The 19,012-nt window shown below is 42.4% G+C and overlaps 1 protein-coding gene across 2 annotated transcripts in view; it reads right to left on the bottom strand.

Moving 5' to 3' along the window:
• Nucleotides 1-2,217: 2,217 nt before the first annotated feature.
• LRFN2 (leucine rich repeat and fibronectin type III domain containing 2) overlaps nt 2,218-19,012 on the bottom strand; it is a 208,616-nt gene continuing 191,821 nt past the window's right edge. For both annotated transcript variants that reach the window (XM_054021511.1, XM_054021510.1), the window contains exon 3: nt 2,218-5,929. In XM_054021511.1, coding sequence (XP_053877486.1) covers nt 5,011-5,929 — 919 coding nt within the window. In that variant the 3' untranslated portion in view covers nt 2,218-5,010. The remainder of the gene's footprint in view (nt 5,930-19,012) is intronic.

The raw sequence follows: 19,012 nt of genomic DNA, 5'->3' as shown, positions 1-19,012 counted from the left end.
CTCAGGCTGTGATGTGTATTTTACTATCTAAACCAACTGACACTTGTATTTAGAATACAGTTGCTGATAACATATTCAACACTCTGTAGCCCTAAGTCATGTGCTACTTTGTGTGACAGTATTGTTACCTGAGGTTTGTAAAGCTCTGTCTCAGTTTAGGGCTGTGGGAACAAGAGGCCAGATTCAACTCTCCCTAGCCCAGTGGGTGTTGTTCTTCAGTAGCAGCTGGATCAGGTGATCCATGAAGTGCTCTTCCAACCCAAATAAGTTTGTGTGTGTGTATAACTTCACCCACCACTGAAATTGAGCCGCTTCAGAGGTGGAACTTGGCAGTTTTAACAGCACACGGTAACAGTACACAAAAATATAGATCAAGCAGTACGGAATGAAGTATTCAACTGAAAACTGCAGTAAACTGGGGGTATGAGAGATCAGAGTTGGGCTAGGATGCTGGGCTTAAAACCACTGATGTCGTGAAAAGTGCTATGGGATCTTTAATGTGCATAAATCATTAGAATGTTGGCTCTACATTTCATCCAAAAGACAGGTCTTCCAGAAACACAGTGTTCCCTGAGCTAGCACACTGGAGCATTAGTTTAATACTGAGTCAGGGAGAAGGGTGCCACCTGTTGCATCATCAGCGCTACTTCATTCAGCACTTGAATGTTGCTTGGTGGTCTCCCAGCCAAATATTGTCCTATCCCGGTGTCATAAGATCAGACAGGGTTCTGTGGGTACCGATCTTGTTTACCTTTCAATCAGCATTTGCAAATGTATTGAGCCTCCGCCTTTAGTGGTAAATGAATAAAAATAAGAATTAACAATAATAAGTGCTCTTCTGGTTGTTACATTGTGTATCTTAATACCTGGCTCTTTTGGCATGCATCCACTTCTTCAAGACAGCATCTGTTGAGTTCCTTTCTCTGATCTTATGCAAAAACAGAACAGAGGTTTTTTTTTTTCTCTTTAATAAAGAGGAGTGTGTTGGATACCGCTTTTGAATTTTCATGAGGGTGAACACTATTAATATGGCAAATGAGCTTGACAGCTGAATTCGAAGCACCCCAGCTGCCATGTTTAAAGGAAAACGCAATGTAATAAAAAATAATAGTCTAACCACTGCATATAATAACGAAGAAAATTAAATTACTACACAAAATTCTTTAAGTGTCTTAAATACAATTTAAAATTAAGTATAATTAACAGTCAATGGGAAGCTGTCATCTGGACAGTTGGCTTATATAGATTAAAACACAAGAAATGCAGCTCCCATTTGAATGCATGAGAAAAGCAGAAACTTTCAAAGCCGCTGTAAAGTTATATTACACATTTTTTGGTTATATGAACATTGATAACATGATCCAAAACCTATTTAAATGAGTGGAAAGACAGTGGACTTTGGATCAGGCCCTTACCACTGTTAAAATACATTGGTAATATAGGCCCCTGTAAAATTAACCCTTAGAAAAAAATAGGGCTTAATTTATCACTTTTTCTTCCTCCCCTCATACATGCTAATGGAATCTGAACTGCTTGATTCCTAATGCCTGGTGAAATTCTGGCCCCACTGAAGTCAATGGGAGTTTTGCCATTGACTTCATTGGGGTCAAGATTTTATCCTAAATCTTCATCAGAATGGCCTTCCTTTAGGAAGTGGAAGTAAACAGTCAATTCCCAGTTAGAGAAATACAAGTGCTAATCACTGATATTGAGACAGGGAAATGGCAACTTGTTTCTGAAATCTGTTCTGGAAATTCATGAACAATCTAGCTATTAATAATAAATAGTAATAGATCCTCAGCTGGTGTCAATTGGCATAGCTCTATTGATGTGGATGAAGCTATGCTAATTTACAGCAGCGGAGGATCAGACCCACTGTATATCTCATACCTTATATTTGAGGCACTCTGTATACCGGGGATCGGCAACCTTTGGCACGCGGCCTGTCAGGGAAATCCGCTGGCGGGCCAGGATGGTTTGTTTATCTGTGGCGTCCTCAGGTTCGGCCGATTGCAGCTTCCACTGGCCGCGGTTCGCCATTCCAGGCGAATGCGGGATGCAGGAAGCGGCGGCCAGCACATCCCTCGGCCCACAGCCCCCATTGGCTTGGAACAGCAAACTGCGGCCAGTGGGAGCTGCGATCGGCCGAACCTGCAGATGCTGCAGGTAAACAAACCGTCCCGACCCGCCAGCGGATTTTCTTGACAGGCCGCATGCCAAAGGTGGCCGATCCCTGCTGTAAACATTACTTAACTCTCACAACACACCATGAAACATCAGGACATGTTAGTTATTAGTCTTTTGCACCGAACACTACACATCCATGCACAAGCTGCCTAGTGTGTTCAAGTCAGTGGGAGTTTTACTACAGCAAACAGTTCAGGATTGGGTCCATATGAAGTATTATTATTAATGACTGTAGCTTTTCTTTTAAAAGGTATCTAAGGCCTTGTCTACACTAAGAGAGTTTTGCTGGCATAGTTATACTTGTGATAACTGGCAAAACCCTCCAAGGGTGGATGAAGTTATATCAGTATAACTGTGTTGATATTGGTATAGCTTATGGGGAATGACATAAGCTATACTGCTCTAAGTACAGTTATACCAGCATAATTGCATCCAGGCTAGGGCCTATACCAGCATAACTGTGTATGGGTCTGTCTACACTGCAATCAGAAGGTGTGATTGCAGCATGTGTAGATATACCTGAGCTAGCTAAATCAAAGCTAGCTTGAGCCACAATAGGAGGGAGCACAGGTAGTAGCATAGGATAGCCCTGCTTGCCCAGCACCTGAGGACATGCTCAAGAAGCTAACCTATACCACCCCCTGTGCTGCTGCAGCTTCATGCCCATTGTTACTCAAGCTAGCTAGATCAAAGCGAGCTTGGGTACATCTAACCATGAAATCACACTTCCCAAATGCAGTGTAGATACATCACACTCCTAAGCGATATAGCCAAGTTTAGATCAGGTTCTCAGAGCATGATATTCATCCTTATGCAAAGGGCCTGTTCACCACTGAATACCTCTGATTAGAGATGAATTTCACCCAAAGAAAAATATCTTTCAGCACACGAAACAACAAAGAGAGAAAGTGTCTCAAGGTCTTTTTCTTTCTTTAAAAATATTAATACTTCTTCAGGTTTCAAAGCAAAACACAAGACATTAAAACAAATGAAAAGAAGGTGCTTTTTTCCCCAGGAATGTTTTGTTTTTACTGTACATTTTGTAGCAAAAAAAAAAAAAAGAAAAATTAAAAAGAAAATAATATTCTGATCACAGGGATGTCATTGTCTAAAACTCGAAGTAAGAAACATGACAAATACAAGATCAAGTACATAGCCATGTCACAATATATCTCTGAATCTTAAAAAAAAAAAAAAAAAAATACATAGAGGTTTTTTTGTGGTTTTCCTCTGTGCCTTACAACCTTTCTCCACACGTCTGTTATAAAATAATAATAATAATGTGCAATTTCAAAATGCTTCCCAGCTGACAGATCATTGGGAACAAACAAATAAATAAACAAATTAAATAAAGACAGTTGCTGTAGCCACCAAAATATTGGAAATCACATTAAAGTCACTAAGGACAATGGAGTCAGGTGGATGGACCACGTGCACCCACAACATTCCCAGAACCGCAGCAATGCTCCCCCAAAAGGAACTTGAAAATCAGTTTACAAGCCATAAAGAACCACCATTGGTCTCAGGTAGCAAGTACCTTTGCAAGGGATGGGACAGAGGTCTGGGAATAGGTAAAGGGGCAAGATGCAAGTGACACTTGGGAGACCATCTATTCTGAGACATCCAATTCTAACTTGTTTTCCGTGGCTAAATAGGAACATCCCCATTACACTTATAATCCCCTTAACTGCTCAGAGACCTGCACTTCCTGCAATGCTACTGATACAGACACGCCCTGTTGTGGCGACTGACTGGACAAAGAGCTTTCTGTGGCAAACGAGCTAAAGTCTGCATTTTCTTTATCAGTCGAACAGGGTGACAGAATAATCTTGGCCAGCAGCAATTTGTATTAATAATGTGTAGAGTTCACTGGAGCAGCTTTTGTTTTCACCTCTCTCTTGTCTTTTATATGAAATCTTGAATTTTTTCCCCCCTCCGGGATAGCAAAAGCCCCACTGATATAAATAGCTGTTGCAATCTGCCTTGACAAACAGCGACCATGAAGGAGATGGAAGAAAGATGATTATTTTTAAAATTTATTAGCCCCCTAGATTTCATTTTCCCAGGACATAAAGGGTGGTGTTGAAGGCGGGTTATACAGTACACATCGAGAGTTTAATCTTTGTACATATCCTTGGTTTCATCACAGGGATTTGATGATAGAATAAAAACAAAAAGGAAAAAAGAAATCCCTTTTTCCTGCAAAAAACCACCCCAACCAAAAACCCCCTCAGCTCAACAATGGGGGACGGGGTAGAAATTTCCATATGTTTTTGATAACACCAAGAGATTAAGCTGAAAAATCGATCTGTTCTGTCCCCACAGATGCCCTTAGTGTAGTTCTGTGATGACACGCACAATTACAGCCAGTGACATACTTGCATCAGTCTTCTATCCACGAGAGTGTACTTCATAGGTTACCAAAAAGGGAAGGAAAAACCCCCAAACCCTTTGAATTAAATATGTGCTGCTAAACCCACTTTAATCCTCGTTTAAGCTTGTTTGTCGGGTCACCGGGAGGCCAGGAGACTTTTGGAAAGCAACGCTTACAACGACTGGTAAATTCCTTGAAATGTTCACACTCCGTTTTGTTGGGACCGGACATTAATGGGGCCACAGGTGCTTATTAGCATTTCATTACCTTTTTCCTCTTTTGTTATCTTATTTTTTTTATTTACCTCTCTCTCTCTCTCTCTTTTTTCTTTTCTCCAACATGGTTGAGCATATTCCCTCCCCCCTTTTCATTTTCATGGCTTTTCAACAAAACCAAATTTTATTACATTTGATGTAATTAGGGAGAAGCGAGGGGGGAGAAGCTCTTATTTACACTGTGCTTTCCATTACCCATTCTGAACTCCCATAAGTCCCTTTCGCCCCTGCTAAGTCATTGTCGTCATACTGCAAGAGCATGCCATTCACCGAGAGGCTGCGCTTTGTCCAAATATGGGTTATCTTTTTGGGGTAGGTGCAACATTGAGATGTGGCAAAGTCCCCCATGTCAAAAGAATGGCTACGTTTAGTTTTCCCCTCCAGTGGTAACATGAGGAGACTACGGAATTTTGACTCCTGTTGGCCCAGAAGCGGCTCTTTGTCCGAGTGGCGGGCCACTGTGGAAGTTCTGGAGTCTACCGTGTCCTCCTTTTTTTGACACTTCAGTTCCAGGGAGGCAAAAGCTCCCATTAGCCGATCAATGTTATGTTTTGACCTAGAAGGAGGCCTCCACTTACTGGACAATGTGCCTTGTTCACTTTGGAGGCTATAATCATCACAGTCGCGGCTATTCACTGAACTAGAAGAGGAGGAGATGCTGCTCTGTACAGATTCACAGTTAAACTCCATGAGTTCATTTCTTACCACCACTTTGGGGTTGACTTGGGGCAGGACCCCGTTTTGAACAGGTTGAGCTCCATTAGTCTGTGAGTAGACATTGCTGACATTGGCCATCTTCCCCTGGGAATTGTTACAAACTTTATACCGGACCATGAGTATGACGATGAACACCAGTAGAGTCGCCACAATGATGCCTCCAATGACTAAGATCATCGTCCCACCCAGAAACTGGCTGTGCATGGATTGGCACTGAGGATAGTCCTCTTTGGTGAAGAACTGGGCACACCCCACGACGTTGGTGGCTGTGAGTGTCGTGGCAGTGTCATCCCACATGGCCAAGACACAAAGGTCATAGCCCGTTCCAGATACAAGGTTGTTTACCACAAAGGCTTTGTTTGTAGCAGGGATCATCCTTTAAGAAAAAAAGAAAATTAGGTTAGAGTTTAATGGGAAACAGATACACCATTTGTTAATTACCAGTGGAGATGGGCCTGATCTGTAAAGTTCAGACCTAGATCCAAACTTCCTCAAAGGTCAGAAGTGCTCAGACGTAAGGTTTTTCTTCAGGTCCATCTCTCCTGTAGTTACAGAAGGGAACAAGAGTAAATAAAACCAGCCTGGCCTGTTCCTCCCAAAGTATTTGTATCCAAATTCAGAGTGTATATGGTGTAACCAAGGCTGGGTGAACAGCTCCAGGAACATAAACCTCAGCCTGTATGAACCAACCCTGACTGAGTCTGCCAAATGACCCTCAACTTTGCCCTGCTCAGGACCAGCAGCCTTGACATTGTTTCATGAGGGTCGGGAAATTTGCATTGTGATATGATGATGATGATGATGTTTACATTGCAATACCAACCTACAACAGTCTGCTTTTGGTGCATACAGATGGCAGACAGCCATCTTTCTCCTTCTCCCTACACTATGAAGGATGGATCCTTGAAATGCAGAGATCTCATCTGCTGGAAATTTCTGCATGTGACCACCTTTCTCAGATGGGGTGGAAAAGAAGTATCTGCAATAAATGCAGAGGCGTGGTGGGAAGGTGTGAGATTGGATTAGAAGAGCAACTTTGTTTTGGTAAATCCAATCAAAACCAAACAGTCCCAACCTTGCAACAAATGAATAGAATATAAAAACAAAAGATATGCCTGAGTTGTGTTTGCAAAATATGGAGTTGTGCATGGAAAAAGACAATGGGCTTTGCAATATGGGTGGTCGCTAATGGGTCTAATCCTCTGTTGCTGTGCATCTTGGGCAGTCATTTACACTAATGCAACCCTGGAGCAAAGTAGATGTAAAAGCACCATTAAATCAGAATGGTGGTGTTCTACCTACAGCCACTCCGCATTCATGTTACACTGGCATACATGATGGCACAAAGCGCAGGGCAGTGGAGAACCAGGCTCATGCCCGGTTTACGTGTTCTACATGTAACTGAGAAGCAGCCTTTACATTTTTTATCACACGCATGTCTTCAGACAGCATCCTGATGGTTTAGAATAGTGGGGAAAAAGGCAAATTAAATATAATAAGCCTGAGTCTCATTTATATCTCAGGCAACTTATTGCCACTCTAGCTTACTCCCACTCTAAGGCCCATTTACACTGCTAGAGTGTTTCTAAAGTGGCTTTAGACTAAAAGAGAATCAGGTCCAGCCATTCAAATCTTGCAGTCTTTGTACAGGCAAAATCCCTATTGACTTTTGCCTGAATAAGGCCTGAGTGGAAATTGAGTAAGAATTTCAGGATTTCACCCAGAGTAACCTGAGATTTGAAATATAAAACTACGGAGCCAGAGACCATCTAGTTAAGAACTGCTGGCCGAGGTTTGTTGCTGACAGTTATGTATTGATATACTGTCATATTGTATGACTGGGTCAAAGCTAAGACCTTCAGCAGACTCAGATATAGATAGGAAGTCTTTGCCTACTGCATCCCTCTCCCCTTTGTTCTGCAGCTTCAGCAGATTTACCATACTGTTACCATACTGGCAAACAACAGGAACAATTATATGTAAGGTATTTACTTTGTAGCTGATATTCAACAGAGACAACTGATGGCACCTCATTACCTGCAGTAACAACCTTTGTGTGACCCTCCTCCCCCCAAATCTCTAGCATTTGGTCACAGAAGACAAGGTTAAAATACAACACGATTGAGAAATTCACACACAGCTCTTTCCCTGGTGGCATTCCTTCACATGTGCTGTGCTGTCATACCTCACTAGCATTACATTGATGACAATGGTATCTGCAGAGTATTCCTGGAACATTAAGTAATAGTAGATGTGTTCAACCAGACATACATGTAATAATCACCAGGATGGCATGTGGATAATGCCTGAGCCTGGCTGCTTATGTAGCAGTTCAAAAAGGTGTGTTCTTCCTGGACATGCTAGACCAGAATCTCAGGTGCAGTATGGCTGCTCTGCACTACACTGCCAGTGTAACCAGTCTCTAAAGCCAGTGTAACCATCTCAGGGAGGATCATTTCCATGTACAAGTGATCTTCCAGCAGTAGAGCAGACACAGACACTTACACCACTCAATCATCTGTTGCCAGGGTAGCAGGGAAAATGGCATGGCCAGAAGAAAGGCGGTGTAGTTGTCATGCCCCTAAACCACGCCAATCCTACAGGTGTATTTTGGCCTTGGGTAGCCATTGCAGTCAGCACAAATTAGAGCCACCCACAGGCTGTTCTATCACCAGCCTGCACAGAGAAGCAATAATATCAGAGCAGTGTAAAGGTGAGCAGTAAGCCACCTTTGCTTGCGTGTGCACGTGCATGCACACACACACACACACGTCACAATTTGGGTCTCTGCAGTTTGGCCATAGCTGAGGAACTGGCTCATTGCTTTTAGAACACTGTAGGCAAAGTAAGTATCGCCCAGAGATGCCTGGAAAATTGGGCCACCCAGCAGGTGCATTCTAATTTCTACCTAGACCTACCTGGGACATTTAGTATCAGAGCGGATGTGTTCTGCACAGACACAGGCAGGATACTCAGGGGCACCTCAGGTACATTCGGTAGTGCGGCAGGAGTGCTGTACCTGCCATCTCTAGAATGTTCAATCTAGAGCCGCTTCTGATTGCGCTTCCCCCCAGTGGTTCTAGAGGCGTTATACCTCCAGCCACCACAACTTGGGCAATGTTCCTCTTCAATGCATGTTCCACACCACTGCCTGGGATAGCCATAATTTAGTCCTTAGAATACAATGCCACTAGGGCAGAGATCATAGCATCTTCTGTGTTTTGCAGATTGTCAGCCACCCTATAAACAATAATAGTGAAAAAAAGCACAGCAAGAAATGGGAGATCGCATTTGTTCGGATTTTACTATTGGAGCCCTCTGCTAAGTAGCCCAGTTTGCACATGTACATTCATGTTGCCCAGTTACTCTTGCTGATTAATACTGTATCTGTCCTTCTGTGGAGTCTGTGTCAGTGATTAATGTGCTTCTCTAAAGTATTCACACCCCTCACTCCCACACTTTCTGGCCTATGTGGAAGCAGGGACATAGTACACGTCTCATAGACAAGCCTGGTCTCATGAGATTTTCTCCTCAGCTTGCAAAGACATAATGATAAGTCTGATTTCTGAATGCTGAGGGGGTGAGGCACAGAAATCAGTTAATGTTTGCAAAGTGCCTTCAGCTCCTCCAATGAAATCGACTATCACTATTGCTGTCTGAACCGAACCGTAGCCCATTAGTAGCCTGAACATAGCCCTAGGGATTCTGCCCAGCTGTGGTTTTAAAGAGCCCTTTTGGGTCTGCGCTAACTCCCTATCATTGAGTGCGGTGTTCCGTGATTAACAGTGCTCAAAGTGCAGAGCAGCTGCGAAAGACTCCCCCACGTGATGGAGCAAAGTAAAGATTGAAGTGGCATCTCACAGCTACCCGTGTTGTGGATAATCAAAGAGTCATCAATATCCCAGAGTGAAAATGTGTCTACATTGATTTTAGGAATGGGGACTCTTAAGTGCTGCCATCAATCACATCAGACCAGTAATAAGTTTGGGGGAGGGAGGATCATTTCAAACAGAGTATCATGAAATACTTTAAAGATTGGGTAACTTCATGAAAACAAGATCATCCTCTTCAGATGCAAGAGAACTAGTTCTGAGTTTAGTTGCTTAACCCCTACAGTGCTTGAACCTACTACTTATTTCCACGCTGAGCTCTTCTATTACAGGAATATTCATCTGAATGTCATGCAGGGTGGGACATCTGAAGTACATTTATAGAACCATATGTAATCCTTGGCTTTAGAGGTATTATGGAAAGATGATCACCTTTCCATAGGTAAGGTTGCAACCAGGTTCCTTTATAAGCGTATTATTAGCCTTTATGCAGCTACAGCTGTGCCTAGCAAAATTGATTGAGCTTAAAAAAATACTAGATTTCCCCTGAAGGCTATGTTTTTTTTTCTGGAAAGTTTGAAGAAACTTAACCAAACTACATTTGAGTTCCAAGTCATTAACAAATTGCCCTGCATTGAAATTTTGATTAGTTTCTCATGTTTCTTTGTGCCCCTCTTGGTTAAATAGCTAATTGCTGCCTCTTTGAACATTCCACACAGTTAAATCTCCAGGAAAATTCTTGTCTGGTCCATATTTGAATAAAATAGGTTATAAACGAGTAAAGCTGTTAATGCTTGTTATATGTAACTGTAATGATTATGGCCCCTTTAGATGAAATTCACCTATGTGTGCACCTGACAAATACAAGACTTATATACCATTTAAACACCATTTTGAGGGTTTAAGTGGGACTTAAATGGTGCATAGGCCTTGGGATGACCCTGCTGATCAGCTACTCTCTGGTGGTTTAGAGAGAATATAAACATCCACTTTGGCTATGTGTACACTCACGACAGAGTGTAGACTACAGACACTGCATGCTCAGCTAGCATGGGTACAAACAGCAGCGTGGATGGTGAGATATGGCTTACACAAGTGCTCTTCATGCCCACGGTTTTTATCCTACCCGGTCTGCGGCATGCCCAAGCAGCTGCTGGAGCTTCCCCCACTGCCAGAGCCTTTCACTACGACGTGTAGCTACACATGTAGTACCTAGTCACTACATGCCACCCTAAGTGTAGACATAACTCTGCTTGATAAGGAATAGTTGAGGGTGTCAGTGGAGTTCTTCAGTACCACATGCAGTGGTGTTTGAGGAGTGGGGGAAAAGCTGGGCATTTTTAAATGCTCCTAAACTCTGCAGGACTGGGTGAGCTAGAAGGAGTTACAGGGAATGGAGGACCCTGTAGAGCTCCTGAAAAAGCCAACAACCATACAAGGAAATAAACTGGCAAAAAACTATTAATTTTAAGCTAAGGTTGCTACTATGCATTTCCTTTTACAGTTAAAGGAGTCTAAGCCTTTAAAAATCTGGAAATAAACACTCTGGGAAAGGCAATAAATACAGTTGCTTTCACATTACATAATCCAAAACCAACCTTACCTCATCCCTGGCTAGACAATCCATCTTATAGGGGTCCACTGGCAACCTAATTATAACAAGCGCAAGTTTGGTGCCATTAACCCATTCCCTGCCAACTCTTGACTATGAGCTAGACACCGCAAAACACCTCCTCTGACCAAATCATTTCTATATTTATTCCCTTACCCTTTTCCTTCTGGGTAGGAAGAGCAGACAAATAACTCCATCATGTTAATGCAAGGATTCAGATAATGGATATTGAACTTAAGGTTACTACTAAAGTGTCTCACTAGAGATTAAAAATGTCCCAGGAAATTAGGAGATTCTCCCACATAGGAGTCTGTGTGCTACGCATTTAGAAATGCTGTCTTTCCAAAATGAAATGAGTTTGCAAGTCTCAACTTTGGGATTGTAAAAAACTGGAATTGCAGGAGGTTTTACAGGTCAAGACTGAGACACGTTGGAAGAGCTTTATGGGAGCCAGAAATGGAATAGCAGAGGTGCTATAGGGGAAGACTGAAGTGCATTGGTAGATCTTTGAGTGGAAGAGGAAAGTATGCATGGCTCCCGTATGGATTATGCCTGCCTCGGTCCCATGCTTTTAATCTCTTATTTTGCACGAGCACTAAAATGAATGGATCACAACAAAACAAAACGGCATCTCACCTCTCAATGGTCTCAGCTCCCCTTTTTGAGTTCAGCCCTGTTTTGCTTCCAGCACTTTTTCCCCACTGAGTACATACCAGGCAATCTTGTAGCCACAGCATAGTGCAACCTGCTTTTGTGATATCTTAGCTAGGCCCATGGCTTCATTTAAACAAATTAGGAAATAAAAGACTTTGAAAAGCCAGCAGCAACGGTTAATTCCCAGGGCTTCTGTGGACCTCACTTTCATTCCTGGCTAGCAGGGACAAATGTGGAGGGCATGTGGCCTTTTGGATAGAGCACTGAACTGGGACTCAGAAGACCTGTGTTCTAGGTCCTACTCTGTCACTGGCCTACTGGGTGACCTTGGTCAAATCTCTTCAGCTATCTGTGCTTCAGTTTTCCCATCTGTAAAATGGGGATAATGATACTGACCTTTGTAAAGCACTTTGAGATCTACTGATAAAAACACTATGTAGAAGAGCTATGTATTATTATTATAACATAATATACAAATGTCCCCATCCCTTCTTTTCAAGCATTAGGGAGTACCTGTGGGGAATTTAGGGGTTAACATTCCAGCAGATGTGTGTGTGGAGCAGATGGATTAGGGGGAAGATAGATCAGACTTGTTGAGTAGGTTATTTCATTCCAACTTTCCGTCTTTCTAGGGATAAGATACCAACTATTCTTAGCCTGAAATTGGCTGCAGTAATCAGAGAACTTGAGCTCCAACATCCAGCCCCTGAGTATGATTGAATGTTAAGAAGGAGAAGCATTTAATGACTAATCGGATCTTTGTCAAATGTAGGTGCAACTTTTCCCCGGGCAAATGCTGAGGGAATGCAAGCTGGCTTGTGTCAGGGCAAAAGGCTAATGAATGCAAGAAGGCTAAGAGTTTGGCCAAACATACATTTGTCTCAAAGCTTTACCAGTTCTTGCTGTAAAGACATCTCTTTTTCAATAGCCCATCTCTTGAGTCCTAGTTTAGTGCCCTGTTGATATCTCCCATGCGACCCTTGTGTGTGTTAGCCGTAAAGGTACACTCCCTGCATTTCAGTAAGATTCCCTTTAAGATCTTATATTCTACCATCGAAATTGGAGAGGAAATGACACATTAGATCATTTAGTGTAATAGCACCACGCCTTCACCTTCCTCATCTTCATTGTTCTTACATACACACACACCCCTATTCTTTTCCCCCACTTTTCCTCCCCTTTCTTCTTCCCCTTCCAAAGTGTGTGGAGGAGGCCGGTGAGAAAGAGAAAGGGAAGTTGGAGGAGAGAGATAAGAGAGAGAAAGGAGTGGGGGAGCCCAAAATAAAAAGTAGAAATTTTTCTGTTTTTGAGAAATGAAACAAAAACATATTTGAACTGAAATAACCATTTTCATTTTCCTGAAAGAAAGAAAGAAAGAAAGAAAGAAAGAAAGAAAGAAAGAAAGAACTTTGTTAAATGAGTTTCCCATAAAAAAAAATCAGTTTGGCAAAATCCTATTTTTGGCAGGGAAAAAATTCAGCTAACTCTAGGTGGAGCATTGACGAGGGTATAAGCAGGGTGGGGTGCTGCACTGTAAATGGAGTTCCCAGGATGAATTTGGTCAGGATTAAAGTCAGAATGAGCTAAAAGGGGAACAGTTCAAGAAAAAGATATGAGAGGAATAAAGTGGTCAGGGTGAAAAAGACTGGATTAATAGAAATTAGGCTGAGGTAGTGGGAGAGCAAAGAATGAAATTCATGCTTGCACAGAGGGCCAGTACAAGGCCTTTAAGCCCTGTAGAACTTCTGTGGTGCACAGACCTCACACTGGCAGGCAAAGTAGGAAAAGGGTGAGAAAATGAGGACAGGTAGAGCAAGAAGAACCTGAAGGAGGAGTGGGTGAGGTGAGTGAAGATGAGAGGGTGAAGCAAAGAAGGTGATTAGAGTGGAGAACATGGAAGAGTCAATGCAGTGGGAAGCTCCAGAAAGACAAACAGACAGACATAAGTATAGCAATCAGCGGGATTAAAGCATGCAAACATGCATGTGAATGACAGCACTCAAAATGATGGAAACAGATCAACAGGCAGCTGAATTATGATCAAGGACACAGAACCTGATTGATACAAAGGTGAACGCCAATCAGTGCAGGTGAAGCAAATATGAGACAATTAGGAAGGCAGAGGACTGAAACAGTGCAGTGGAAAGGGCCTAGCTGGGAGCATGCCAGATATTTTAAGGAGCATGGGGACAATGAAGATCAGAGGGGGACTGGAGAGATCTGGGCCCCAGTAGGAGTGGCTGAGTCAACTTTTGGCTGCATGTTCAGTGGGATGGTATTCCTCATTGTTGCCAACTCTTGTAATTTTATTGAAAGTCGCATGATATTTGGTGTTGTTCTTAAAGCCTCAGCTCCTGGAGTCATGTGATAAGGTGAGAATTTCAGCTAGCCTTGTAAAAAAAATAATAAACTGTGTTTCTAATCTTTGTGGCTGCACAGAAAACATGACCTGAGTTTATCCTAAAGGATCAAACCCCAGCAGAAAAATAAAGAAAATACCAATTTTATTATTATTTTTTTCAGTTGCATTATTTTGAGGCCTGACTTATGATTTTTCAGTGCTAGCAGTTGACATTACTGATGAAGTGAGAGAGAAAGTTGCTTATAGGAGGATGCTAGGACTTGGAGTTTCAGTAGTGAGTGGTACAAGAGGCACTGTACATAAGGGATGGGACAAAGGGGGAGCTGGGTCCACTCCCCTCTGGAGCCGGGTCCACTCCCCTCTGGAGCCCTGGGGAAGAGGCAGTTGGTATTATTGATGATGGGCCCAATTCTTCTGCCATCTACACCCATGTAAGGAAATATTTGGCTGAATGTTGAATGGTGTACAGTGTTCCTAAACTGAACAGTGCACCCAGAACCTCTCAGCAAACATTTGCCACGCCACTCACCAATACACTCATGACTTTTCTCCTTTTAATATTTTCCTTATTTTACAACAGCCTTAATTTTGCCTTGTGATGGAACAATCATCATGAGAGCCAAATCCCTCCCCACCTTTCTGAATCCTGTCTCCTCATCACTCACACATCCAGCCACTCTTCAGAGAATTCATCTTGTCAGATGAGCCCCCTGGTACATGTCATCTCATTATTGTTTCCTAATTTGATTATGCTCTCTTTTGCTCACTTGGTAAAAGGCGGGGGTGAGGGGAGAGGAAAAAGTCAAAGGCAAGTTATAAGTCTGATGTGAAATAATGAACCAGAGCGATACACCCCCTGAGCTACAGGGAAGAAGAAAGGCACACCTGATACTGTATTTTAGGGAACATTAATTAATGGTTAAATCTATTAGGTAGTTGGATAGTGTTCTAACAGAAGGATTAAAAGACATTTAAAAGGAGATAGAACAAAGCACTGGGAGAACATAACCTAGGCCTCTAGGGAACAATCGTGCACTGTCTGGGGAACAGAGTCTATGTAACCTGGTGAGTTCCTTCCATCTCCAGGTTCCTTTGTTCTATGATACATTTCTTCCATTAGAATTTTCTTCAGACTCTTGCCTAGAGCAAGGAGCCACAAGCTAGCTGTGCTGGAGAGCCACTTCTGACTGAATGGAGAGTCACAAAACTCACTATGTAACAGCCTGAGTAGACATAAGTCTGGGGAATGGTGTTGAGCTCCTCGATGTGACCCTTCCCCAAGTTTGGGTGTTTGGGTTCTGGGTTCAGGTTCAGGCCCATTATAGAGATGGGTTCAAGCTTCTACCACACAACCTAGTCATTCCGAGCTTCTCTGAACTTCCTGGTTTTGAATGAAAAAATCGAGCCTCGTGCACTTTCCCCTGACACACCTGGCGCTGGCCACTGTTGGAGATAGGATGCTAGATTAGATGCAGCCCTGATCTTATCCAGTATAGCAATTCGAGTGTTCCTATGTGGAAGTATGAAAATACCAGAGTGGCTGCCCTTAGGGTCTGCCCTGTCCAACTAGAAGCAGAATTACCAGAAATCTCACAGAACAGACTGACCTCAAGATCTCCTCCAGCTTCATTTAGCAAACCAAATTGACTCGGAGGTGCTTGAATAAATAGCTGACTATTTGTATGCCTGTGTGAATTAACCTGTAATTCTGACCTTTTTGAGGTTCTCCCGTAATGCTCCCATGAAAAAATAAGCTTTCTGGAACAGGAAATGTAGCAAACTCATCCCTGCCTAGGAACTTCATGGCTGTTACTGTACTACAAACCTTACACACACAGAACTTCAAAGCAGCATGGGGAAGAAACTTGGGTTCTCCCATTTTAATAGCACCATCTCATGCTACTTGAACTAAAGGAGAATCTCCACTAACTGTGAGCAGCATAGGTGCTGTGACACAGAATTGAGCAGTTCTGATTCCATCCAGTAGAGGACAGCAGAGTACATACACACCAACCAGTTCATCTGAGAATGCTCCACTCAGGTAGGGAGGCTAGCTGAATGGCTAGTAATGACCCAAGGTGTTTACATTAAAAATACTGGCAAAGCATTTAGGTTTTGTTGTCAGATGCAGGTAAGCTACACATATGAGAATTACTTCTGCATGAGTGCCCAAAACATGGCCTGGAAGCTAAATTAGCCTGCAGAGTCCTAAAAGGAGGCCAGTAGCTGCTCCTTTTCCTGTAGCCACAGGGTGAGTATAAAACTGACCAGCTGCAGGTTTTTATTCATTGCTATTGAACTCAACAAATAGTTTTAATTGATCTACTAAGTAAGATTTAAGGCCAGACAAATATTAAGGCTGTGCATGTTTTACTTCTTACACAGCTGTCTATACTGTCATATACACACAAGGTGGGACTTGTGCTGAAGCCCTCAACTCCCAGTGTAGTCTATGAGTCATAGTCCATGGGCTAAGCATGCATCCTGTGACATTAGGGAACTTTTGCTGAGGCCAGCTGAATTCATTTTGGAAAGGATTCCTCTTGCACACTCAGACTAGCCATCTCCCTTTAACTCTTGAGCGAAATGGTTATTTATCAAAAAGGCAAGAGTAGACCACTGGGAGGAAGGGACCTGTAGGTATACAACCTATCGTTCAAATCAGCCACTGTGCCACATGACTGGCAGATAGCTAATGTAACACCATTTTTTAAAAAAAAGTTTCAAGTGGCAAACCAGGCAATTACAGGCCAGTATGCCTAACTTCACTACCAGGGCAAATTGGTTGAAATTATCATAAAGTACAAAATTATCAGGCACATAGATGAACATGATATTTTGGGGAAGAATCAACATGGCTTTAGTGAAGGGAAATAATCACTGACAAATCTATTAGAATTCTTTGAGGATGTCAACATACGTGGACAAGGGTGATCCAGCTAATATAAATGTACGTGGACTTTCAGAAATTCTTTGACAAGGCTCACCAAAGGCTGGTAAGAAAAATAAGCAGTTATGGGGTAAGAGGGAAGGTCCTCTCATGGATCAGTAACTGGTTAAAAGATATGAAACAAAGGGTAGTAATAAATGGGCAGTTTTCACAATGGAAAGAGGTAAATAGCGGGGTTCCCCCAAGGATCTGTATGGGGACCTGTGCTGTTCAACATATTCATAAATGATCTGGAAAAGGGGGTGACAAAGTTTGCAGATGATACAAAATTACTCAAGCCAGAGAAGTCCAAAGTTGACTGTGTAGAGTTACAAAGGGATCTCACAAAACTGGGTGACTGGGCAACAAAATGGCAGATGAAATTCAATGTTGATAAATGCAACGTAATGCACATTGGAAAAAATAATCCCAACTATACATATAAAATGATGGGGTCTAAACTAGCTGTTACTGCACGAGGAAGAGATTTTTGAGTAATCACGGATAGTTCTCTGAAAACATCTGCTCAGTGGCAGTCAAAAAAAGCTAAAAGAATGTTAGGAACCATTAGGATACTTGAATACCACGTGCAGTTTTAGTCACCCCATCTCAAAAAATATATTAGAATTGGAAAATCTACAGAGAGGGCAACAAAAATGACTAGGGGTATGGAACATATGAAGAGAGATTTAAAACAAAAACAGGGACTTTTCATCTTAGAAAAGAGATGACTAAGGGGGGATATGATAGAGGTCTATAGTCATGAATGATGCAGAAAAAGTGAAAAGGGAAGGCATTATTTACCCCTTCACACAGAACAAGAACCAGGGGTCACCCAATGAAATTAACAGGCAGTAGGTTTAAAACAAAGATAAGGAAGTACTTCTTCACACAACTCACAGTCAACCTGTGGCTCTTGTTGCCAGGCGATGCTGTGAAAGCCAAAAGTATAACTGGGTTAAAAAAAATTAGACACCTTCCTGGAGGATAGGTCCATCAGTGGCAACCAGTGAAGATGGTCAGGGACACAACCCCATTCTCCATGTGTCCCTATCCTCTGACTGCCAGAAGCTGGGATTGGACAACCGGGGATGGATCACTTGATAATTGCCCTGTTCTATTCGTTCCTTTTAAAGCATCTAAAGCATCTAGTACTGACCACTGCTGGAAGACAGAATACTGGGCTAGATCTGGGTTGGTCTGACCCAATAGGGCTGTTCTTACATAGACATATCAAATTTGGGTATTCTCTGAGTAAGTGCCTAAATACAGTTTCATCCTTTTACTCTGAGGTCTAATAGTTAAATAAAGCATTTACTGAAATCTGAGACTCTGTCCTTCTTTGAGAATATATTTTAAAGCACAGACTAGTTGGAAAACATAGTATGGGGGCAGGAGCAGGTAATATATATTATTGAAGGGAATATTGAAGCCCTGCTAGGTCAGAAAAGTAGCTTTGATTTACACACACTGTAGGGGGGAGATAAGGTGAATTAAACACCTAAGGCTAGTTCAATAGTCTTGTCCAGGAATATGTTCCTTTATTCAAAAGTCTCAGACAGATTAACGGCTATTCTCACAAGGTTAGAGTAAATTGACAAAGTCACACCTGTAGGCCAAAGACTGTGACATATTCCTTACACCATGGCACTGGGACAGACATGGAGTGATTTGCCCAAGGTCACCCAGCAGGCTAATGGGAGAGCTGGGAATATAGCCCCCCTGAACCTCAGTTTGGTGCTTTACCCACTAGGCCACAATACTGAATGCACTGCAGGAAAAAATAACATAGCCAATGTTTGTCAGGTCTTCTACTTCCAGATACTGACTATATATATCTATATCTAAGTACTTACGTGGTCCTCCTCTGACCCAACAGCAGAAGACAATGCACAAAAGATAGTTTTGATGTGTACAGCAGATTTCTCAGCATGGAATTGTGGAAGAGTTAAGGACTGTCTCTCGGCAGAATGACCTCAAGTGAGCTTTGTCAAATTGTATGGATGGGAAAATGGTCAAATCAACACTGGACAAACTCATTCTATTTCAGAGTTTCAAATCAACTGGCTAGA

The sequence above is a fragment of the Malaclemys terrapin genome, chromosome 3, assembly GCF_027887155.1.
Source record: "Malaclemys terrapin pileata isolate rMalTer1 chromosome 3, rMalTer1.hap1, whole genome shotgun sequence".
Taxonomy (NCBI): domain Eukaryota; kingdom Metazoa; phylum Chordata; order Testudines; family Emydidae; genus Malaclemys; species Malaclemys terrapin.
This window is presented reverse-complemented; position numbering and strand designations above follow the sequence as displayed.